At 36.3% G+C, this 25,866-nt stretch overlaps 1 protein-coding gene across 1 annotated transcript in view; it reads left to right on the forward strand.

Moving 5' to 3' along the window:
- Positions 1-25,030, forward strand: part of BTBD9 (BTB domain containing 9) — a 114,884-nt gene extending 89,854 nt beyond the window's left edge. Inside the window, exons 11-12 of the mRNA XM_059841381.1 lie at positions 10,999-11,077; positions 15,705-25,030. Coding sequence (XP_059697364.1) covers positions 10,999-11,077; positions 15,705-15,809 — 184 coding nt within the window. The 3' untranslated portion in view covers positions 15,810-25,030. The remainder of the gene's footprint in view (positions 1-10,998; positions 11,078-15,704) is intronic.
- Positions 25,031-25,866: the final 836 nt, after the last annotated feature.

The following is a 25,866-nucleotide window of genomic DNA, read 5'->3' on the forward strand; positions in this document are numbered from 1 at the left end:
TTCTTTGTTATTCAGAATGTTCTGTTGATACAAATGTGTAAAAGCTTACAAACTTAATTTTACGTTTCCATTGCTTATTGAGTTTTTATTGCATAATAGCTATTTCAATTCTCAGTTCAGTTCCCCTCAACTTTTTTTTCTGTAGCTCATGTATAAATCTAATCAATACTTTCACATGAAACAACCTTTAGAGCATGGATGCAAAATTTATTATCAAAATTTATTAACTGTCTTCTGATTTTTTTTCAGAATAATTTTCAACTTTGAGATTTTTGCTCTTGTCCAGTGTTTCATATTTCCACCTCATGACATATTATGTGCATTTCAAGTTTTCATTCACTACTGTATTTTATTTGATGATAATTCACAGGTAAAGAACACCTAGAGAGATCTAGATCATATGCTTAACAGTCCTAAACCCCTTTCCTGATGTACAGAAAAGTGTTTCCCATGTTGTCTAAGGATTTCTAGTGAGAAAATACTTCTGTTCTAAACAATAATAGTAGCAAACTCAAGTTGGGATTTTTTTCCTGGGTATACTTTTGTGAAACCAGGTTAATATCTATCATGATATGATTATTTCTTCTGCTATGGAGATAATATTTGAAGTGTATGAATATCTTTCCTGCACAGGGCACATTAAGTACTTATATTTGTAGTTTCTTATATTTAACCACAAGCACAACAGTTTTTTATTCCTGTCCTTTTCTATTTCCTGCACTTCACAGTATGATCCCATTTCTAGAATTCCCTTGCCTCAGTTTTCATTCATCATTATTCTCCTTAACTACTTCCACAGAACTGTTTTCTTGCATAATAAAATGGCTCGAAAGTTTCTCAGCTCTCTTTCCCACTGCCTGTATGCCTGCATCACATTTCTCCTGCTGTTTCCCATCAGTTTTAAATGCATCTATTGTCCTGTCATACCTAGAATGAGCAAACATTTTTCCTAATTTCTTTGTAATCCTTAATTCTGTCTCATGCCTGAGCTTCCAAGTGGCCAGGTGGAACAGGATAAAAGGAGCTGTTCTTGTACCTCTGATGTCAAGCAGATTTTTTTTGACCATACTTCGTCGTATTTGACATGAAGTTAATTTCACACCAAAACTCTTCTTATACCTCTTCTTCTGTCAAATGAAGTATATTTCAACTATGATTCATCCTATTTATTTCACATGAAGCAAGTTTCACAGCAGCTCTGTGAAATCCAGATGCCTGCTCCAGGGTTGCTGAATTCACTGTGGCCACATTCATGCAATACAAAATGAAATATATTCAAGCAAGATGTCTGGGAAATTGCTACACTGTGAAGCTCAATTTCAAGTCTCACTTCACAAAAATAAACTAAGAGTTCTCATTAGTCTGTTCATTATCCTGGTAATAATACCTACTGGAACAAGTCAGACAGATATAAAGGGTCATTTTGTGTAATTATTGAGCTTTTAAGCCCTGCACGATAGAGGCATTGAAGTACATATTTTTCCCTGTGTTTATATGCTCACATTTTCGAAAGATTCTAATAAAGCAAAAGAAGAAAGACTCCAGCTTCACAGTGTTGTCTTATTAAGCACAAAGAATTAAGATTTCACAGAGAGAAACCAGAGTTTCTATTTCAGAGCATTAGGAGCCTCTCAGCAGTGTAGAATTTCTGCATCTAACATTTCATTTGCTAGCTTCTGTTTTAGGAGATTCTAGATTGATTGAAGAAGTGTCTGGCTTCTTTAAAGTTACATTTCTTAACAGCAGTTCAGCATCGCAAGATTTTCAAATTGTTAATTTGTCTTTTCTGTTTTTCTGCTTCTACCTTCAGTTCCTTGTTTGCTTTTCAGCCACAATATACACTGATCTTTTGAGCAAGCCTTCACAGAGTAACAAGGAGCTCCACACTGCAGTGTCCTATTCTGCCTTAAATGTTTTTCCATGTTCTTATTCACTACAGCTCTGCATGTACCATATTCATTAAAGTTTTGCCTTGTGACTGCCATGGTCTCTGCTCCTCTTCGCACACGCTGCTGTGAGGAGAGTTGTGAAAACACCACAGTAAATCTGACATCAATTTGGATGTTAGCTCAGTTCTGCCTCAGAGAAAATAAGCAATACCAAATAATACCCACAATATCACTACCTGTTTCTTTTAGGTATTGAGTTTTTCCCTCATGCCAGCAAAGACATTAATGTCTCTTTGGAGACCAGCAGAAATAGTTAAATTAAAAATAGATATATGTATTGCTATTACCATCTAGAAAAAAATACTTTAACAAGAAAAGGCAATTCAGTATGTGTAAAATATTTGTAGTATAGTCTTCTATTCAAAATAAAAAATCAAAACAGTCATTTACTTTCAAGAATTTTTTTTCTCTTGTGGCAATACATTGGCTTGCCTTCACAGTGTTAAATTCTCTCTTTGAAGATGTCTGTGTGCATGCGTATACCCACACATGCACCCTCTCTGCACCTGTATAAATAAATATTACTACAAAAAAGTTATCCAAATTGTACATATCTCCTGTGAAACTGGCCCATTTATCTGCCTGAGATAAATAACGAATGCCTAATACCCAAACTGTGGTTTTGTGGCTATGTTTGTTTACTTTGAAATTCATTGTTGCTTAAAATAATAAACTAATAAATAAGAGATACCCAGATGACCTAGAATGTAAGGATTGGGGGTTTTTTTTTTGTTTGTGGCCCTTTCTTACAGGCAAAATAATTAAATAATACAGCAACTGCTGACATCTCCTTGTACTGTCAGGAGGCCAGTCAGTTGTTAAGATGTCAAATCAAGAGGTTTGCCCTAATTTGGTTGCTGATATTCAGAATCTAATTTCATCAAAACTCTGAAAAGTACCCATTTGTTTATGCTGGCCTAAACAGGCACGTTCTTTAGGGTTACAGATGTTTTGCATTGAGATTCATGCAGTATTAAGCCATTGATTTATTCAAGTAATGTTTTTACCAGGACAGATTATAACCATGAAACACAAAGTCAAAGAATTACTATATCTTTAGGTTCATCCTTTGAGGTCTTCTGCACTGTGTGGTGTGTGGTCTATTTTTTTAGAATAATGTTTTATGAGTTTGTTTCACGTACTTAGAGATGATGCTTCCATTTTGCTCTTTGCTTTTCTATTACACTGAATTCTCACAGTAAGAATTTATTTCTCAATGACAGTACAGAATATCATCATATTACCTAATTTCATTCCCTTATTTTTCTTCTATACCTGTAAACTAATTTTTCTTTCTTAATGGATTTCATATATTTCATGTACATGTTTATTAAATCATTCTACCTTTTTCCTGATACCTTGGTTACTACGCAAACAAGTTTTGCCTGACTTTGTTTAGTGCTCTTTCATTATTATGAGTCATGTTTCATTTCTTTTAAAAATTGTATTTCTGAAATTTTACCCAATTCTTTGCCTATAAGTTTCGAAGGCAGAGAGTTCTTGACTCAATGCTAAAATTCAGTTTACCAGATACTATTCTGAGGGATTTTCTTTTCTTCTGTTCAAAAAGTAACAGAAAAAAAAGTTGTATATGTTACATTTGTCTGTCTCGGTTCATTTCACTTTCATGTCTAAAATTACTGCAGTCCTAGATTCAGGTTCAGGGTTTTTAGTGGGTGAGTTTCAGTCTGAGGGCACAAGGCTTTCCTTTCTGACATTGAGGTTAATAGATAATTCAGTGTGGTAGTAGAAAGGGTAACAGTTTTCCTCCCTTCCATTACCAAACCTCACTATGCTTGTATTGCTGTTGGGAGGAGGCACATGCTGATTTACTTTTTTCACCATTTTATTCTTCTTAGAGGCTGTGGTTCAATTTACTGCATTCCTTGGAGGTTTGACATGTCAATTAGATGTTATCGAGTGTAATAGAAGAGCGGTTGCTGTAAATGTGAAGTTTTTACGAGTGGGCCGTGAAATTACACCCAAGGGAATGTAAGAGACAAGTGCAATAAATAGCGTTGGTGTACACACTACAAAGAAACTGATTAATAGGGAGCATGTTTCTGCCTCATATCTCTAAAAGAATTGCTTGCATATTTGTTTTTAATCAACTTTTCCATTGGTATGAAAAGTTACATAATAAAAGTAGCCTACAATCTGTTGTAGATTTATGGGGACAAGAAGTCTTCAAAGCTGAAAGCATCCCATTAATTGTATTATTGGGTTTGTTATTGCTTTGGATGGCTTTTCATATCTTTGCTACCAGTGTGAACATCGGGAGCAATAACTGTTGGTAACAAGTAAGCACAAAAAACCCAGTTCAGCCTCTGGGATTATGCAGACTTGTCATGTGCATGTGTGCTCTGATGTACACAGAAGGAAGATGAACTCTCAAGTTACTCCAGTTCACAGCCTTTGTCTGCTGTCAGTTTCCTCTGCCACTGCCAATCCCCAAGGATGTGTGTCCAAGTACTACATGCACAGTTCTTGCTACAACATAGAAATTTGGCTCATGGCATTCTGCCAGTTTCCAGCAAATTGCTAGTAATTTAATTTTATGTAAGATTTTAAAATGTTGATGAATAAAGAAAGATAACTTAATGAAACTGAAAAAAGGTGTAAGCAAGCTAAATTATATGAGCCTATGCAGTACAGAAATGCCAGCAGTTGCCTACATTAATATGTGGAAATATTTGAAAATTGATTGCTTCGTTTAGGTAGAAAGATAATTATTACATTCAGTTTTCCCATTGTTCAATATGACTATGTTCTTAACATTTTCTTCTTGTAATACTTTTTCTAAAAATGTCAGCACTGAGGCTTTGAAAGTAGGTGTTACTATATGGAGTCTTTCAAGTGAGAAGTTTTATAATGATGTCAGAAAGCCAGTATAGACTTTATGAAATCTATTGTATGTCAGAATTTTTTTTCTAGCAGGTCTGTTTTTTCAAGCCCACATTTGGCTTCTACAACAAATCCCATGCAATACAACATTTATAGTAGTTTAGTAAAACATTCTTATAGAGGACAGATTTTTTTTGGGGTTGGTGCAAGGGACCAAATCATATAAATTATCCTACAAATAGCTACAAATTTAGTTCAAATGCTTTCAGAATTATGCAGTCCTTATGGGAAGTATATTTACAATAGAAACTTTTGAGGGAAAATTTCCCAAGAGGTGTTTGTGCATGCTTTTATTTGTCAATATATGAAACTATTATGTAACAAATATGCAACAGGTGAATTTTAGTATTTATTATTATTCTCACATTTATTTAGACTCTTGTCTTATTTATACAAACCATTTTTATTACCTCTGTTAGTACTTAAAGTCCTTTTTGGCTGTTTGGTGTTCTTTGTTTTTTTGGGTTTTTTTGCCAAGATGCATAATTAGGTCAGTTTTGCCTCTATCTCTGAGAGCAACTGATAAAAAGCTGTTACTTCCAGCTTGGACCTTCCTTGCTTCCCTAGGGAGTCCCATGTTTCATAGGCCACCTTTTGAGAAAGTGCTGTCATGGTCATAGCATGAAATGGAAAATCAGTTTTAGTTGAGGTAGACCAGTAGTAGAATTTATCTTAATTGGCTTCAGTTTATAAACCAAAACATTGATGACCTTTGATTCCTAACAATATTTTCTTTCTCATGCTTTGTTTTCCCCCCTCAGTAGCTTGGGAGGCTGGATGGCAAGGGGTTGGCTGAGCCAGCTACTCAGCCTGACTTCTTTAAGGGTCTGTCTTTCTGAGTTCCTGTGTTAAAGTACAGCTTTAACAGGAGAGGGAGTATTCCCTTCATTGTTTACTGCTGTTATGGTGGAAAACCTGGGTTTTATAGGCAATTTATAAGGTAGCTGCAGATCTTTTTATAACAAAGAGTATCTGTATAACAATTACTTTTATAGCATTTATGTTGTGTGATTCTGTGTTTATTTTATAGGTACTCCATAAGAGAGGTTAGTATGGTGTTCATTAACAAAGCAGGGGGTGTAACATATCATGCAGAACATACTGTGGCACTCTTCCAGTAAGCTTGCTTATCTGTGCACACAATTTTATTTGGCAGTGTCACATGCTGGTTACAATCTTCCTTCTTTATATCAGTACAGTCATGAGACTAATATATAGAAAAAGGACACAACTCTTCTTTAATTGTCCTGTTACCTGCTTTTACAAATTCCATTAAAAAAATACATAGTTACAGTTGAAAAAGTCAACATCCAAATAAGCTAAGAAGTGTTTCATTACTTACTGCAGAATAAGGCAAATGTAGACAAATATTAGAAAGTAAAATGGAGGTTAAATTTGCCTCACAGTCTGCTTTGCTTTTTTTTTTTTTTTTCCTTGGAGTGAGAAAGAGAAATATGGAAATTGTATGTCATCTTGGAAAGTAAGGAGACATGATGTGCACATTGAAAATGTACATGCTTAGCCTAAAGCAAGCCTTGATAGGAATGGTTATTACAGCTTGATGAATGTTAGTTACATGTAGCAGGTTACTCTTTTGTCTGACATCTTTGGCCTGAACTGGGTTTCAGCTCTGATCAATGCTGCTCTGGTAAGCCCACAGTGTGGTAGTATTGTGTAGTGCCACTGGCTCGTTAGAAAACCTCAATAAAATATAAGCTTCCCCTTCTTTCTTAATTTGTTCTTTCTGGGAGAGAAGGAAATAATGGGGAAGAATCACTATTTATGTCCTATTATGTGTAATAAATCTTTAGAAAGATAGCAGCTTTTCTTAGGAATAACTAGGAAAATATTCCAAATGCTGAAAAAACCTGTTATGTTCTTTAGGAGGTGAATTGCTCTTTTGGAACTGTAGATAGTTTAATGAATAGCAAGGTATTAATTTGGTTTACCTGGAGTTTCTTGCATTCTTCTTGCGATAGCCTAATAGGGAAAAAGACAAGAAGAAATATGAAAGTGGTGTGATTTCCAGTGATCTTTTTCCTTTCTCTGAATAGAGTGTGGTGAAGAGATTGTGAGATGCACAAAGCCATCAGGTTTTCAGCTGTTTGAGAGGTGAAAATTCTTGGCCCAAGAGTCTGTTTATATGTTTAAACAGAGAAAGTGATTTTCATTGCAAGGAGCTCTAAGTGAGACAGGCAGAGTAAGAGAATAAGAGAGCAAAAGATAATTATCTAAATTATGTTCAGACTATTATAGAAGATGAATATAGTTAAAATGTAATTAAATATGACAGGCTCACAGGATGCAAGCATGGCTTTGGAATGCTAATCATCAATTACTGCATCTCCTTAGGGGAGCCAGGCAGAAAAAGAGTTAGAAGTCGTGTGGTGAGGTGAGATGTAGAGTGTTAAACGCTGTAGGACTGTAACGAGGCTAATTTCTTGTTTAAAATGGAGCTGCTAGCCAAACAACTTGTAGGGCTGCATTTCAGCTTGAGGATCCTGGTATAAATCTGAGTAGTCCTGGGTCTTCTCTTCGAGATGGAAACCTCAGCTTGACGCAGTGATTGTTTCTGTTGTGAAAGTGATGGCCAGAACTGCTGCAGACTGAGCTAGCAAATCTAAAACAAATCAACCAGCCAGACAGGTGTCAAAGCATAAAAAATATCGACACTCCTAGAATATTTAATAAAGCTAAACCCTGAAAACTATATTTGTTATAGGGTCACTAATAAGCTGTACAGAGACACAAAAAGTCCAAAAGACAGCAGTGTCATTTTATGAGAGAAGTAAATTCTGATAGCTTCTTTATGATTGTGTCCCAGGTAAAGACAGTAAAAGTATTTCCATCAGTTTGAAAGATTTGTTTATTTGGCATATGGGGAGTAAAGGTGAAGAAATGCCATCCATTACACAGGACTATCTAATCCCAGGCTAAAAATGAAGTGCTTTTGATCTGCTTTAATGCTGCTGTTCCTGTTACAGAGTGACTTATATGTGAATCAATGTGAGAGCAATGTATAAAGTTTAGAGGAAATTTTTGTAAAGACCGTCAAAAGTGATTTTGAGAATAGAAAGACAAGCTTGTGCAAAGAAAATGTAAACACATAGGCATGGCAGGACTAGATAAATGATGTGACTGCAAAACACCTTGCAAAATAGAATTTCTACAGAGAAATTGAAATTATTAAAATAGTACTGACAGAGATAACTAGTAGTAAAAAAGAAAGGTTAAAAAAGAAACTTGAGGATTACCTGTGATGTCTTTAATTGAGGAACACCACTGAAAAATTGTTATGGCTCTATGCATTAATAGAATTCTAAGAGAATGTGTTTTATCAGCAAAAAATGCAAAAAAGAGGTCAGATATGCCTTGATAATGTTCTGTCAGAAATCTCTTTTCTCATAGGGGTATAGTTACACGCATAATTTATCTCTTTGCTGCATAATAATGTGTATACTGTAGAGGTATTGCCTTGCATATATTGACATTCTCAAATGTACTGTTGCAGTCAAATCCATGCATCTTTCTAGTGAAGGTTTGCCTTGCTTATTTCAAAAATTATTCTTCCCAATCCACTTGGCTTGTTTTCTATTTAGCTTTTCTCCTTTTTGCTAAGAAAATAAAATGAGACCCCTAATTTTCTCATTATGCAATTAAGTATTAATTCTCTAGTGGCAATATTCTTGAATTTTAATAACTTGCCTAGAAATTGTATGCAATTTTGACTTTTTTTTTCCAATGAGAAGGGAGTAAAATGGACACATACCAAAATAGTAAATATTCGTAGGACTGAATTTGCTGAAAATGCTATCTAAAACACTCTCAAGAAATGTTTTTATTCTTTTCCATTATATTTTAGTATTATTAAAGGAATAATTATGATCCAATCCTAATAATGCCATTGTAGGAGCAAGTAAGGACTTGCAATGCAGTGGGAAGTGAACAAGCATATGAACTTCCTGGAGGAGTTGATCTGGAAGTATGTCATCGCAACAATCTTCAAATATCTTTTTCTCAATCTCTCTTACTATCTGTTGTGCTCTTTGTATTCCCAAATAGATGCATCAGCTTCCCTGGTATCACATCATGGCACAGACAATGGCATTTACTGCCATGCTTGGAAATTTTGCACTGTGCTCTTGCAGTGTGTATAAATAGTAGGAATAATCACAGACCCACTTCTATTCTATTTTGTTGTCTCTAATTAACGTATTTTCTTATCACAGAACACAAACTCTACATTAGTGTCCAGGGAGGCACAGGCTCTTCTTAATAGCTTCTTTAGGATATTAAATTCTTTTATTTAGTGCAGCTTTAAAATATTTTCCAAATCGCTAGAAAGCAAACTGGTTTTTACATCATTGTTCTCCTTGCATGAAGTTTTTGTGTGTAAATGTCAAAGCATATGCATAATGCAAACTGTGGCAATGCTTTGTTATGAGAAGCAGTGCTGTGATCATCTCTTTGTCCCAGCCTCTCATCTTTGGGACACTGTAGTTCAAGGTAACAAGTTCTGTTTGCTCATGGAGATTGACTGACCATACTAGAGTAGTGTTAGAAGGGATGTCAAGAAGAATAATTCTCCTGTTTGGGGGGAAATGTTTAAATCGTAACAATCTTTCAGGTCTTGAAACAATCAACAAAATAGTCTATTTCCATTTTATATTTTATTTTGAGCATGAAGGAACAACCTGAGCTTTAAAATAGAGGTATAGCCACATAAGGCATATAAATAAACCATACCATTAGGGGGATAACTGCCTATGTCTGAGGCCTGCCACAAACCACACCTCTCTGTTATCATGAATGACTCTAATTACACCCATTACCTCATGGATTAAGACCAGTAAACTATTTGAAATTAGGACTTGATTAGATTTGTAATCTTCTTTAAGCAAATATAACCAGAGAGCAGTGATAAAAGTAATAGCCAACTAAATTAAGCTGAGAAATGCTATATTTGTGACAAAAGGAGTTTTCCCAACAAGAGAAAAATCAGATGTCAGACAAGTAGTCAGAAATGAAGCTGTTCATACTGCCAGGCTTTGGGGTTGTCTGCTATCAGTGAGTGGTGTTCTATTCCAGTTTTACTTTGGTCCCCTTTTTCTTACATGAACCCTTCTGAAGGTATTCAGAACCCTTTCTGGAAAACTATCCAGCTTTTTTCCCTAGTAAATTAATCAAGTTAGACCTAACTTCATTTTATTTCTGAGGCCTTCTGTGACAGAGTCTAGTTTGGCTGAGAAGTTAAATTCTTAATTTTTTTTCATGTTTTATGAATATAAAATAATTTAACTTTTAATGTGTTCAGGTACTAAACTAGTGGAAAACTGGTGCCCAACTGAAATCTCTATTTCCTGGTATTCTTTTTATTTATTCTGTTGTACTGTGAGCACAAAGTTATGCTGTGTATTAGGCTGCTGGAGGTGTTACACCTCACTCAGATCAGATGGATATGAGTGAAGAACCTCTAGTGTTCTCAGTGTAGCCTGAAAATTATTCACCAGCTCTGGAAGAGTTGTCTGTTCTCCTCACTGCCGCTGTGTCATGGGGAAATGCTTACAACCTGAACTGCAAATGGTGCTTTGTGACATTTTTAACTTCCTGGAAGGACCTTGGTCCACACAAAGAAAGCTTGGCTCCTCTTGCTCTACTGCTCCACTTAGACTGTGAACAGTTGGAGGTTTTAGGTGGTTTGGTTTGGGGGTTTTTTTCTCCTACAGTTGTAATTTTCTTTTAACCAAACTCTGGTGATTCCTCGTGAGAAGTTAATAGGAGGATGCACTTTTATTTCTGACCTTTTCTTTAATCCGATACAGTCAATATTAGTCAAAGATTTTCAGCTTTTATCCAGGCCTTTCTTCTTTAACTTTTTTCTTAACTTTCAGCTTCAATAGTATGATTGTTGTCCCTGCATACAAAGTATAGTGGTATAAGGTATGTATGAAATTGCATAAGCAGAGTCAAGACACTTAAAAATGACGAAATAGTGCTGGAAATTCAGGCAATGAAAAATGTTTCTCCATTTGCCCTGTTAAGTGATAATAGTACATACTGTCCCTTGAATGCATTCTGTATTTTTTATTGGAGGCTTTTGTGACTGTGTTCCATATTTGGATGTCTTTCTGAATTTTCTTTGTAGATCCTGGCAAACAATCACTTTTGATAAACAGCCTGCATCTTTTATCAGAATAGTTGGAACTCGCAACACAGCTAATGAGGTAAGGAACTTCTAAAAAGCCCTATATTCTTCAAGAATATACTACAACACAGTTTTTTGTATCTTGCTGTGAAATTGATAAGGCCTTCTCAAATGTACATACTTCATCTCTCTGCTCTGGCAATCTAGCAAAACACTTGAACCTGTTCCTCATTTTGACCTTTCCACACTGCCATCAAACACTGCTATTGAGTTTGGTTTTAAATTAATCCTTATTTTGCTGAACAATTAAAATACCAATTTAGTGGACGAGAGAAAGGTGTATGGTCTCTCATATAATTGGGTTTTATCACCCTTATATTATCTTTTTAATTAATAAAACATAAGAAAAATCTCATTACTCATAAGAAAATCTTATTTTCATAAGATTCACTTATAATTAATTTTCATACCTGGTAAATTGGTTGACTAATAGTGGCCAAACCAGAAGATTTTTTTCATTTTATACAGAAAAAAATATTTCTCTGTATAAAAAGGAAGTGCAATATCATCCTATCTTTGTTTACTTGTGCTTCTCTCTTTTGTAGTTATTTTGTATTGTCTCAGATGAAGTCCAGATTTTACTCTTGACTTCAGTGAAACAATTTACATTATGTGAATATAAGAGTGTATGTACGTCTTTGTGAGATTGGGACTATGTGACAACACCAAAGGCCACTGTTTGTGTGTCTAGACCTGCCTGTCTGTATCCCACACGTGTAGCTCACCACCAAACATGGTATTTGATGCTTTACACTGAGCTTGAGGTACCACTACTACATATGGGTTAATTAGAATTTGTCAGCTCGAGAGGTGAGGTTTTTTGATTGTATTTAGCATTTGGGGCTGCTGGTTCCTAAGCAGTGGGAACATTGTCCAATGGCATTGTCTATTCCCAGTTGTAGTGCAGCTCTTCCAAACAAAAGCAGCACCAGATATCAACATCTCAGCCAACAGCTGGAAAGTAGCTGACCAACCAAGAGAACTGGGAATACAAATTTTTATTTTTTGTTTCCGAGGTGTGTCTCCCACCACATACAGTTCAGCCTCAGTGAGTCCTTAGAATTAGTGTCAGAAGCTGCCTATGGGGTAGTACATGTGTGAAGAAGGCTTCTTCCATTACTGATCCATATTGACAGTCTTGTTTCCTCTCATGACAGTGTTTGTAAATTCCCAACTCTTTGTTAAAAAGGAACGAGGTGTGTTGCATAAACTTAGCAATGCATGAAACATTGCTTTCAAGTTCTTGAAGGTAGCTTTAAGTCCTGAAGAGCAATGGCCTTTTAGCCATAAGTCTAATTTCAAATTGGTTACTATTTCCAAGGAATTTAATATCCTGTATAATTATTTACATAGAGCACTGCATAACTGTAGTGAAGATGAATATGGATAGAGGTTACAGCTATTCATGTAGTGTCTCAGTTGAATTATAAACACATACTGTTCTCCTTTGTCTTTTCCTCTTTTGTCTGTAAAATCTGTATCCAGCACTAATTTGATTTTTATTTTTTAAATTACTTCTTCTAACACCTATAGAGGAAGAACATTGTCATTGTGCACATATTACTAAATTGCTTTTAAATATATATATTAAACAGAGGGTCTGTAACATTTTGTTGTAGATTTTCATTTCCCCAAGAAAGCAGTAAGATATTTTTCATATTTACAAATTAAATAAGAACAGTGTAGCCAAAGTCTTGGTTTGTTCTATAGTCTCAGTAGTCTCTTCAGTAAGAATGCAAGCAGTGTCAAGAATTACTTGCCCACAGCTGCTTGTACAGTATGTCAAACCATTTGCATTTTAAATGAAATGCACAGCATATTCAGCAGCATATTCTTATCAAGGAGTGTTACTGTAATAGGTACAAAATACTCCTTACTTGTTCTACCAACAAATACCTTTGAACTTTGAAACACAATCTGTACAACCCAAAGGGAAGAGTTGATTTTTGGAATTTAAAGAAATCCCATAAAATTTCTCCATTTTGTGAACTCTTTAATTTTTTAAACTTTTTTAAAATCTTTTCCTCACCACGTTTTCCAAGTTTTGAAAGACATGTTCACAAATTTCTTGACCCGGAGTTCGAATAGCTTTTGGTATATTAGAACATGATAGAAACGTAACTTTCTGTTTTCTTGAGCTTACTCACTTCTTACTTTTGTAGAGAAAAGAATTATTTTTCCTTGTCATCATTTATTTGTCAGCTAGGTCACCTGATACTTTATGTAAGTTTTCTCTTGTTATTCCTCTCCAGTATCACTGACCTGGAAAGGACACCTAGTTGCTGATGTGAGAGCTTTATCTTACAAATTACTGTGCCAGCGTATTTGTACTTGGCCTTCCTGCTTTGTGTGTCCGACCTCTCTCAAAATATCCATGAGAAGTAGAACATGATGTGGGTCACAGGATGATCCTGAGCTGTCATTTTTTCTTTTGAGAGAAGCACATGCAAGATTGTTTGTTTTAGTGATACTGTTCTGAAATGCCTAATTCTGATACTGGATGAAGCAGCTGGGCTTGACTGTGCTTCTCAGGCTTAGGCTTCTCCCACATACTTTATTCTTTATATGCTGAGGTGGCAGAGTAACTGAGAATATTGTTCCAAATTCAGAGGCTTGTCAATATGCCACATGTTTTCACCATTAAGAATTTGATATGAAAGAATCAGTAAAAATGAAAGTTACAATTTAAGAGTTGTGTACTTTTGACTTTCTAGACTAGTATTAGCTAAATTTCAGGGCTATCCACACCATGTTTTAAAAAGCTGTATCACTATGTAAAGTGATGTTTTAAATGAGAAATGCTATTATCGTGGCATACAGTAGAAATACAGAATCTTCTGGCTTAGAGACTTCCATCACATTCTGTGCTTCCTTTAAAGGAAAGCAGCATCTTACAGAGCTACACGGATGAGAGAATGTTCTTTTCTGCAAGGCCTTATCCTGAAAAGTGCAGCTGGAAAAATTACAATAGCTGTTACTTGAAAAACACAGGAGTGGGATGAGTACAAGAGGGACTTCTCTAGAAGTGTAGATAAATACAAAAATTGTCTTCTCAAGAGCTGTAACAGATGGAGAGAATGCATGCCAGTATAGGAATTAGTTCAGCTTTAGGAAAAAACAGAAGAAATGCAGAGGGAAACCATTTTGTGCACATGTTTCTATGTGTGGGTGCCTGTGCAGATTTGTCATCTGTTCATATATGTGTATATATAAAGGCATAGCAATACATCTTTATGTGAGCATGAGTGTATATATAGAAATATAAGCACATATTGCAATGTATCTGCATAAAAAACTTACACTGAGGGGCACAAGAAAATATAATGGGGATTTAAAAAAACCCAAGCAGTGACTGAAGATTTTTGAAATTAATTTTATGTATGCTGTCAGAACTCAAATTAGCTAGCTACATCCTCAGAAAAGACCTGGGGCTACTGCAGACATGTCAGTGCAGATGTCTGCTCAATGTTCACTTGAGCAGGGATGGTCAAAAAGAATAATAGGATTTTAGGTTATATTGGAGAAAAGATAGAAAATATAGTAGTCTTGTGCAGTCTTCTGTAGTCTTGTATGAATATGTAGTTATATCCATGTCTTGTTTATGATATTTGATTTTGCCCATATTAATTTGAAGGGGTCTGGGAAAGGGCAGTTAAGATTATAAGAGATTACCTTTGTTTATGAGGAGAGCTTTTAAGACAAGAATAATAGAAGATGTCATATAAATATACAAAGTTAAGACAATAAGTTTAAAATTCATGATTTAATATTCATTGATCTTTAGCTTTTAAACTATAATGCATGGGAAAATAGCAAATTTAAAGCAGTGTAAAAAATACTTAAGTTTAGTATGTGGCGAGGTTGCGCAATTCATAGCAATATGAAATCATATGGAAAGAGGTTTTGTAATAATTTTAAAGAGTTCCTCCCCCTTCTCCTCCCAGGCTCTTCAAGAACAAGTAGAAGTAAGTTAAGTAGAAAATAATGGAAAAATGCTTAAGCACATGGTCCTCTTACTCTAAGATACAGTCACCTGTGCATCATCAGAAAATGATCACTATTTCATAAGGAATATTTCATCTGATGAAGCAGCAGCTACCTTGGACACTCTGAATGCTTTCCCACATACTCCAGGACATGTCTGTAGAGCTGCCATTGTTATTACAGCAGAGGGCAATCTTGAAATAGAATCATGTTGGTAATGATTTAAATTTCATTTCTAGTGTGCATGAACATTCAGCTCTTGAGGAGGTGATTAGATCATAAAATGTGTTTAAGACAACTAATATAATTGTTGTTATTATCCAATAGCATGTAGTAGGTATTTCTGGTAGTTGGCAAAGAAAACAAAATTGTTTACAAATATCCCTATCTGTTTTGGAACCATCTTTCTGATTTTTAGTGCTATATGTAAAGTTTGATATAATTTGAAGGCCTTCTCTTGCTCCAGTTTTGTCCCTGCCTAATGTTTATTGCCCATGAGTAAATGTTTTTGACCTCATGGTGTAACATTCTATTTTGACTTTGTCACTCATCTGGCCTGCAGACTTCCATATAGACTTCCATGTAGACTTCATCTTACTTTGATCATGCTTTTGCCAGCATTAAATTATTTTGCTTTTTTTTCATTTTTTTGTTCTCTCCAGGTGTTTCACTGTGTGCATTTTGAGTGCCCAGCACAAAACAGTAACCACAAGGATGAGAGTAGTAAGGAAGCAGCAACAACAGAGGTGGGGACTGGTGGACAATAGCTTGTTTCTTGCCCTGTTGGAGCTGCAAGCACCTGCTTCCCTGCATTCCTCTCCTGGATCCACCTCTCATCCTCATGTTCACCACCTGTAAAGGAGGTTGAAAGGGAGCTTTTGCAGCCCCACTGACATTCTATGAAATTATTCAGAACCTTCTTGTGCTGGCACCTTTTCTTTCTCTGTGAATGAAGGGGACCATGTCTGAAAGCTGGAAGTATTGAAATGGAAAAGACTTTCTCCCAAGGACATGAAGAGACTGTTGCACTCTCCTCGATATGTTCAAATCAGGCTGGTCTCCAAGGGGGGAGAAAATAGGTCTTCAATCTTCATCAAGTACCCCATTAACACCCTACCTCTCTAATCTAACCAAGGCAAGGAAAACAGAAGGGAATAATAGGCAGAGCTACAGTGGAAATCTAAAATTACTCAAGTAGAATGGAAAGCATATGAAATAAGTATTTGTTCCCTAGAGGCTTTTATTAGCAAAAAAAATTTTTATGGAACAAGTCAGTCCAGAATATATTTTATTTTTAAAGTGATTCTTCATCCATATTCCTTTGTAACTAGTAATCTGTTTTCTAAATAATTTTGATTCTGTATTCCACTTAGTTTCTTATTTTTGACTATAGCAAATGCTGTACAGTAGATTAAGGAAGTATCAGACATGTTTACCTGCTGAGATGCAAATTCTCTCATTCATCAGTGGGATGATAAGAAAAGCATTCATGATATCAACAAACTAATTAATGTGTCTATATTAATCTTGACCTTAGTTGACTTTTCAAAGTACAAAATTGTCATTTCCTACATTCAAAGGGAAGTTTCTAAATCAAACATCCATCTTGAAGAAAATTGTATTTTTTCCCTCCTGAAGATGATTATTTAAATTCTGCCTGCCTAAGACAACTTGCAACAGAACATCAAAAATGTTTGGTTTAGAAAAGTGGAACTCCATCTGGTCAGTGACATTCAGTTGTTCAAATACCAAAAGACGAATTTGCAGATAATTTACATTTTTCCAAGAAGAGTTGTTTTACAGTCTGGAGCTAAAAATTCAAAGGCTGTGTATGCATTAACATTTCTCATGATCTTCATAAAATGTGATGCTTTTGCACTGTATTGTAAAAAACCTGGTTCTTACTTTACAGTCACAGAATTTGTTATCCATCCATATCTGTCTGGATTACATTGCCTGCTACTTTGCTTATTCTTTTTTCACACTGATGATGATGTAATCTCTTACTCTCTAGATCTGCATGACTTTTAGGAAGAGCTCCATGCCAGTCTTTCCGTATGGGATAAAGAGATTTTGTATTAAGACAAACGCTGGTGTAATTGGCAAAATTGATTAGGATGCTTGCTCCTCCTCACAAAGTGTATTATATTGGAAATGTCAGCTAACCAGTTTTATGAACTTGGAATTTCCTGTGGTGATAAATAACCTTGCCAGAAGAAAACAAAGCTAGTGCAGGATAAATACGGTTTTCTATTACATAACCATAGTGATAAAATGAGTTATATCAACATAGCAAATTGTATCTTAATTTATCACACTGCTTAATTTGAAATCATTTCCCTGTTGGATAGTAGTGGTGCTAAACCCAAGAAGAAATATAATCAGTGGTAGCAGTGAATCAGAGGATATTTCAAATAAGAAAAGCATCCCTTTTCTTTCAAATAAAATTGATTAGGCTTTATCAATAATATTATAGTATTTTTCATTGCCAAATTACAATTTAGTTGTGACATTTGCATACAGTTCCCTCTTCCCACCGCTGTGTTCTGATTTGTGAATGTCTGCTGGTGAAGATGGATGCCCACTGTGCTGTATAAAGCTTCTAATTCATGTGCCACAGCTGCCTTGGACAGTGCAGAGTTCTGAGGCAGGATGCTGCATGTGCCAGCCACCTCCCAGTCTGCAGGGCTGATTACCTTATGGCTTAACAGCCTTTGGAGAATGGAAGAATTGAGACCAGCTACAGACAGAGGGCACCACTCTCATGTTTATGTACAAGTCCAAAAACTTGGAAATTTTTTCCCTTTAAGAGCAGAAAACTTTTTCAGTTGCAATCCATGGTGGAACTACTGAGATGCCTAGAGCATATCTTGCTTTTGGTAGATAAGTCCTTGCATGGCAGTGGTGGTATTTCTTTGCTGTTCCATCAGCAAAGATGGAACCAGTCTGCTTTTCTCAGACTGTGGATAAGCAAAGGGCCTAACTTCCCAGCTGTTAGTATTTAGTAGCCACCATTGGAGAGAATGTTAAAAAAACTAAGATCAAAAAAGGTTGTGCCATCTGTTCTGAGCCTAGGGTCTCAGAGAAAGAATGGAATTTTTCCATTTATAATCTTTGATGTGCACTGTTAATTTTTATGATACAAATAAGTCTTGTAGGCTATAACCTATGGAACATCTGTTTGATCTTGTCCTGTAATTCATTGTGGAAAAGAAATGTCTCTTTATTTCCTATGACATTCACTCTCTGCCAAGAATCTGAATGAACATATCTGAAATCCCCAAAGCAAAAACTCTTGAGGTCCTACAGACCCTTCAGTTTCCCATGCCCATAAATCAATAAAAAGAAAAAACAACTTTCCATTATCCCTTCATGCAGGTGAATAGCAATTTTTAGTATGAGACTTCTTCTCAGTCACAATTGGCCTTTCTCAGTGTCTTTATTTTATTTAGAGTTGCTCTGAGAACCTGGCATCAACATGAGCCCAGTAAACTCCCGGGCTTTTAAGGCAAGACCTGCCACAAGCCCTTCACACTTTCAACCTTTACCCTCTTCATTTAAAGATACAATGTTTACAGAGAGCTGAACTCCACTGGGTCTTCCAATGCTGCCTACCAACAAACCCCCCTAATACCTGTATTGCCTAGAAGAGGTCTCTTGTCTTAAACATTGTGTTAGCAATGTACTAGTAGTGACAAAGGAGGATACAACACAGAACTGATTTATGGTTTTGTGTGAATGTTCTCATTCTAATTACTGTCTGTATTTATTGACTCCCAAGTTCAGATGTACTTCCTGTATATTCCTCTGAAGATTTTTTTTTTCCTTTTTTTTTTTTTTAATCTTTGCTTTTTCTTTCAGGAAAAGTAACTTCTGCTGTTATGGCATAGTATCAGGGTTTATCAAAGTGATGAAATGCTGTAATTATTCAGAACTTTGTAATCAGTCTTATTCTATTTAGAACAAGGTTAGAGCAGAACGGATCAGGTACTTATTGCTTTCTTATCAGAAACTGTAAAATAGACTTGTTGTTGGAATTCTGCATAATGGAAATAACTATACTGACAATATTGAGCCATTGATTCTATTTGGTACTTCAGCATCTTTAAATTCCCTAAGCCTCCTTTTCTCTATATTTCTTCCATAGGTTGAATTTAGGCTTAGACTTAACTCACGTGGAGCTCAGCAAAGGCCTTTCTAAAATCTTTTTATTTAGTTAACTTTTTCCAAATGAAAATAAAAGGGTTTTTATTCACAGAATGTAGGGGAAAATTATTATCTGAGCAAATTAATTTTTGGAGTGAGCAAACATTGTACAGCTTACAATTTTTCAAGATGCTTTTCAAGCCATTTCCAATCAGCTTTAAAGCAAGTTCAAATGGCTGTTAAATGGAATTAGAATGAGAGAAGTTAATGCAAGTCTAATGTAAAAGACAATACAGAGAAGAAATTGCTAATTTTGTTAAATAACTCTTCTTCATTGCAGTTTTCTTTCTTGAGAGCTCCTTTTCTTTCTTCTTTTCTCTATGAAAATCAGTTATTCATTATGACAACTCATGTAAGAGCTCAGTGCTTCTCAGCATTGCTGAAAAATTCAGTTTAATGCATCTTCGTCTTTACTAATGACAACATTAGAGAATTTTCAGTTGAGTACCTGACTTGATGAGAGTTGATTTCCATAAAAGGAAGCAAAAGAAGTCTGTAATTGTTTCAGTCTAATTAAATTTTCAGTACAAAAATTAGATGACAAAGTTATTGCCTTTCTTGTCTGATTGTTGTGTCATCGTAGTTCTGGTTTTAAAGTGGCGCCCACTCAGAGACATTTAATAAGGGGTTAGAACTTTGATTTCACAGGCTATAGATTGCATTTCTCTATGAAGATATTAATTGGCTTATATTTTGACAGGTGTTAGTCTACTGTCAAATAAACAAGCAAATGCATTGGTAATTTTGTTGTTGTGACTAGAGTAGTAAGCAAATGATAGAGCCAGTAAGAGTTAATGTATCCAAGAGTAAAGGTTTAGGCTTGTGTGGCGTCATGTCAGTTGCCAGAGGACTAAACCATGCTTCAAAAATAATTGTAGATCCCAGAGGATGCTTGAGGCCTGGTTTCCATCCCCATCTCTCAGTTAATGGTTCTGTTTAGGTTAGAATTGTTCTCTCTGAACTGATTGTTGTTGTCAGTTGTACTAGTTAACTCACATATATGTGGAAGCTCCGCAAAGCTTTGTTCAGGATACAGAAGTAAAGGTCCTGGGTCAAGTTTTAGGACTGCTTAAATACTCATACATACTTACATACAGATATATATATGTGTGTGTTTGTGTGTGTGTGTGTACATTAAATTGAGGTCATAGCTAATTATTTAGCTTGCATTTATAATATGTTATAAAGCTCCAAAATGAAAATAAAAAAACTATGCAGGCAGGTGTGAAATGCTGCTGTTGTGGTATGGCAGGATGCTGGTTGCTTTAAAAATGTAAATGTCTAAAAATGGTACAGGTGAACCAGTCCAAAGTTTTTGTCCAGTTAAATATTGGCAATTTGGCTGTAGTGAGGTATGTATAATAAAAAGCAACTTAAATGCTCATCTCAACGATGGATGCAGTCCAAAGAATACAGATATTCCTCCTAGCTACCTTGTCTGCTGTGGTTTGCAGTGTTTACAGTGAACCTTCATAGGACTTCTGTTACCTGCTGAAAAAAAAGCCCTGCAGTCTTTTTGGGCCTTGCCAAGCTTTTGTTGCAAAGCTGTGGCTGAGGTAATGACAAAGCCACATTGGAATCTGGGTCTGTGTTTGAATACTTACACGAAAAGTTTTAAAATTGTTCTGCAACTTCCTTTAGATAAAGAAAGCCCAAATTAAAAACTGCAGCATAGTATGAGGAAACTACAGGTGTCTGTCATATGCGCACGTTCTGACTGCCTGTGCAACCACACACCCATCTTATCATACTGTATGTGTTTAATTACTGCGGCATGTCCAGATGGTGGAAGTGAAGAATGAGCTCCGTACACCCATGACATTATCCATTTTCACACAGCCAGTCATTGGAGAAGTACTTCTTGCACTGTCCCTTGCAGCCTAATACAATAATACAATGCAGCGTTCTGAAGAAATTAGAATTGATTCCTTACATGAATAATGGAATTGAAGTTCAGATTACTGAATGTTTGAATGAGTGGTGGCATCACCCTGCACAGGTGTAAACATGCCTCTCCAGTGCCTCTTACTTCTTTAGGCCCTGGGCTATCACAGAGGAGGAAAGCTACACTATTGGTAAAATGAACTTTTATCCATCATTTTTGTACTAATCATCTTGGCACATCTATTCTCTTTGTGCAACTGCTCAGTTAAAACAAGTTTCTCATAATTTTCTGACTTAATCCTCGACTCCTGAAAATCAGCAGATACACATCAACTTCAGTCAATTATATTAAGCAGTCTGAGGAATTTACAAAATGAATCTAATATGGTGTTTTATACCGAATTCTATGTGTCCAAAAAGTACCAGCCAAGTCCTGAATACCAAGTGAGTTGGACAGTATTACTGCTCAGATGAGGATGTCTGAACTAAGTGCCGTGTAGTCCTAGTGAACAACAGTTATCACAGTGTGTTTCTGTAGAGGAATCAGGGAATCACAGAATGATTGGGTTGGAAGGGACCTCAAAGATCATCAAGTTCCCACCTCCCTTCCATGACGGGCACATTTCACTAGACCAGGTTGCTCAGAGACCCATCCAAGCTGGTCTTGAACACTTCCAGGGATGGTCATCCACAACTTCTCTGGGCAACCTGTTCCAGTGCCTCGCCACCCTCACAGTAAAGAATTTCTTCCTAATATCTAGTCTTAAGAGCTACTCTGTGTCAGTTTGAAGCCATTCTTTCTTGTCCTGCCTCTACATGTCTGTGTAAAACACCCATCTCCATCTCTCTTGTAGGCTCCCTTTAGGTACTGCACAGATGCAGTCAGGTCATCCCAAAGCCTTCTCTTTTCCAGGCTGAGCAATCCCAGTCCAGTCTTTCCTTCATTCATGTAATTTGTGGTCTGCATCACCTATCTGTTGTCTCTGTACTCCTGAGCTGTAGTTGCTGAGTGGGAAGATTTGTGGTTGTTACCTGGAGTCCAATAAGTGTCTTTAACCACAGATGTTAAGAATTCTTGTCTTTACTCAAAAATTTCAGCTTGTGCTTTTGAAACATGGTCAGGCCACAGAATTGGCTTTTGGGCATCTTCTATAGATGTCCGTTGGATTTTTGAGTTATCTTCAGTTACTAAAAGATGGTAAGATTCTTCTCAGGAATTCTCATAGAGATTTGTCATGCTGAGAAATGGCTTTTGAAACAATCAAGGCAGGTTCATTGCTGAGAAGAGGGGCAGGTTTCTTCTGCTTCTACAGGCCAGGATCCTGTTTGGGTTATTCTCTGAGTTTGTTTTTGCCATTTTTAATAACAAGGTGTTGGTGTTGTATGATCTGGATGGGTTTCAGAAATTGTATAACTCATTTTGAGAGGTAAATACTTAAATGGATGTCTTTAGGCAGTAATAAAAAGCTCCTGAGCCTTGGATGATTAGATTAGAAATATCTCTTAAAGCAAGAGCTGGAATTGCAAAAAGAGCCGTTTGGGGGAAAGACAGACTGGTATGGAATTACATGGCTGCATCTGTGCATATGTAGCAGTGGAGACGTATGTGTTAAGCAAGTTGAGTGACTATTTGCAAAGAGGTGTTTCTATATGGCCTTTGTTTTTGTTAAAAAGTGGAATTTTGTTAAGAAATCTATCACTCATCTGAATATGAGTGCCAAAAGAGAACACAGGAAGTGAGGCTTTAGTAGTTTTTATGGCAAGAGCAACATAAAGATACAATTCTTGTGGTCTGAGCTAGTTCTGTTTGTCCCCAGTCTTTCCAGCTCTTACTTTCTCCTACATGCTTTCCCCAACCTGTTTGTTACTCCTTTACTTTTCCTCCCTACATAGCATCATATTACTGCTGCTGGGGTGTTCCCTGTCATTTTCCTCCATATTGTGATGTATTAAGGAATTTTTTAAAATATTTCATTTTACCTCTTTATTTTATGCTGAATAAAATATCATCATCCCCTTTCATTCACATCAGACTCTAAAAGGCAACTACCACTAGGCTGTCAGGTGCTAGTGAACAACATTTGAATTTGGCTCTCTATGGATGTGTGAAATACTAGTTCTTTTGGGCCTTGTACTTCCATGATCTGTTTACAATCTGTCACCCTTAAGAGGAAAATAAGTTTACTGTTGACTTAGGAAATGGGTCAGGTTTTATGCTGGCTTGCATAACTTAAGTTTAAATTTTAAATATTTCTTTCTCACCATGGTTCTCCAGCTATACACTCAATTTGCTAGTTGTGCATTGTCCAAGGCATTAATTGTACATAAGTGATCTTTTCTAAGTTAACTGCATCATCAGAAGTGCACCTTGAAAGAATTCATAGCTCTTCAGTGTCCCTGTGTGAAGGTATTAGACCTGTCCATATGAAACATCATACTGAGCACATGGACTCATTCTGTGAAGTTCAGCATTACTTTACAATTTTGTCTGTTAACCTTGTCCAGTCTCTTGTAAAATGTTCTTTCCTTTTTGCTTTGCTCAGTGTCACTATTGTCTTTGGTTTTCTTTTTTCAGTGAGCGTTAATGTTCAGAGCCAGGCTAAATAGAAGTTTAGCTTTTAATGAACTTTTCCACTCATTCTCTGTTAGTGGCTCCTCTTTCTTGACAGACAGTAATTTAAATCCGTTTTACACTATGTTACCTTCCCCTTCTCTGTAGCAATTACAATTGTATCTTGAAATTGTTGTGCATCAAATCCCTTTCCTTCTTTCTCATAGAGTGGTTCTAAACTACCTCAGACTGTTGTGAACAGGTACGAGTTTCAGCTACAGTTTTTAGCCTCTATAATAGTCTTGGAATGTTCTTTCAGTGCATGTGTATGTAGCAGAACCGGCCTGCCAGACCCTGATGGTGTTTTCAGGAGCATGGTCCCAAGTGAGACATGTAATTGGGATGAATTCACAGCCACACCTGTTCAGGCTCTCGCTGATACCTCTTTCAAGAAAAGCTTCTCAGGAGCACAGCTTCTGGTATGGGAAGCGCTTCAACTTTCTCTTTGAAGGGACATGATGCTGCCTGCACTGGACAACTTCCACCTCTCCATCATCGTGACAAGCATCATAAAACTGCATCATCAGGCCTCCATCCCTGGCTGCAGAATCCGTGCTATTGCATTGGACTGTGCTCATCATATGAGAATAAACCCCACATGGTGTGTTCTAATGACCTTGGTGTCATTTTATTGTCATTTTATACTGTTGCAGATTTGCATTACCGACCCTTTGGGCTAATTAGGTTACAGCTAAAATGGTGGTTGCAGATTGTGCTGCAGTGATCCAGTTGATAACTTTGGGAATTGTCTGGTTTTGTAAGTTATCCATTAAACAACCCGGCAAACCTCATTAGTACTGATTTCCTTTTCACCAGCAGACATGCATATCATCAAACAAGCATTTTGTAACATGGAATTTTCTATGAGCATCCAGAAAAAGAAGCATCCCAATTATTTTCTTAGTAGCAATGTGTGTATTTGTAACAAAAGTTTTAGACTTATTAAACTGCTGTAAGCTATTTTGTGCATGCTCTGGCATTGTATTAACAGTTTGTATTAACAGCTGATTAGCAGAGGGCTGTGGCACACAAGGAAGGCTGGCTGTGGATTTTACAGTCTCAAAGAGCAGCAGAGTGCCAGAGTGGATGCAGGACCAGACAATGCTCAAAGCAAATAATAAAGTGAAACTGTTGTGCTTTGTATTTATTTCTTTGGGGATTCTTCTTCAAAGTATTTAACTTCACAGGAAAATATAGAGTATATTTAAAATAGTAACAATTAGAAATACACCTTTTCAAGAATGAGAGAGGTGTGATTTGGAAAATAAAGTGATCTTTTGTGCTTCACTGCTTGTCTGTAGTTTTGTTAACATAATGTTAGAACCTGTCTGATGCTGCTCACATATTGCATGTGTGAATAGAAGACTTTGTGCAGAACTGTATTGATTTCTCATCAGAGCAAGGAAGTTAATGACCCCATCATTGATATATTAACTCATAACGACACAGTCTTAATATCAACATAGAAAATGGGGGTGATTTTCACTGTGATTCCAGGCCACCAGGCATCCACTAAGCTACTGCAAATGTTTGGACCAACAGGTGCTGGGTGTTGCTACCATTATGTGCTGCTAGACTCTCTGGATGAAGAGTATGAATGAGTATTTCACTTTATTTCACAAAAAAAGTGGACTAATATTGTGAGACTTGGGATTCTGTTTCCTAAAAACAAACCAAAAAAGGCTTGATTTTTCAGAGGTTTTTAGCTGATAAACCCATCAGACTACCATGAAAGGTGGGAGCATTGAACATTTGATTCATGAATATTAGACCTTTATCTTCCTGGCTTTTCAGCCTCACATATCGAACAGAATTTTTGTGATCTTTGCCCATCTTTCAAAACCTCATGCCCTAAAGCAGTGGTTGTTCTCCAGTCTCTCTCTGTAACTATGCTACATTCCTCTATCATGTCATCTTCTAAACATTTGTATGTCATGCTATTTTCTTCATAAAAGTACCTAGAAAGTGGAGAGGTCAAACTCAAAAAGATGGTACTAAGCTGTAAGATCAAGCTGAGGTACCACAGCAAACCATACAATGCCATAATGTAATTAAATCTGATTTCTTTTGTGCCTCAATTCGTCATACAATAGTAAATACATTTGACAGTTGTTATTAGATTC

The sequence above is a fragment of the Haemorhous mexicanus genome, chromosome 3 (genome assembly GCF_027477595.1).
Source record: "Haemorhous mexicanus isolate bHaeMex1 chromosome 3, bHaeMex1.pri, whole genome shotgun sequence".
NCBI lineage: Eukaryota > Metazoa > Chordata > Aves > Passeriformes > Fringillidae > Haemorhous > Haemorhous mexicanus.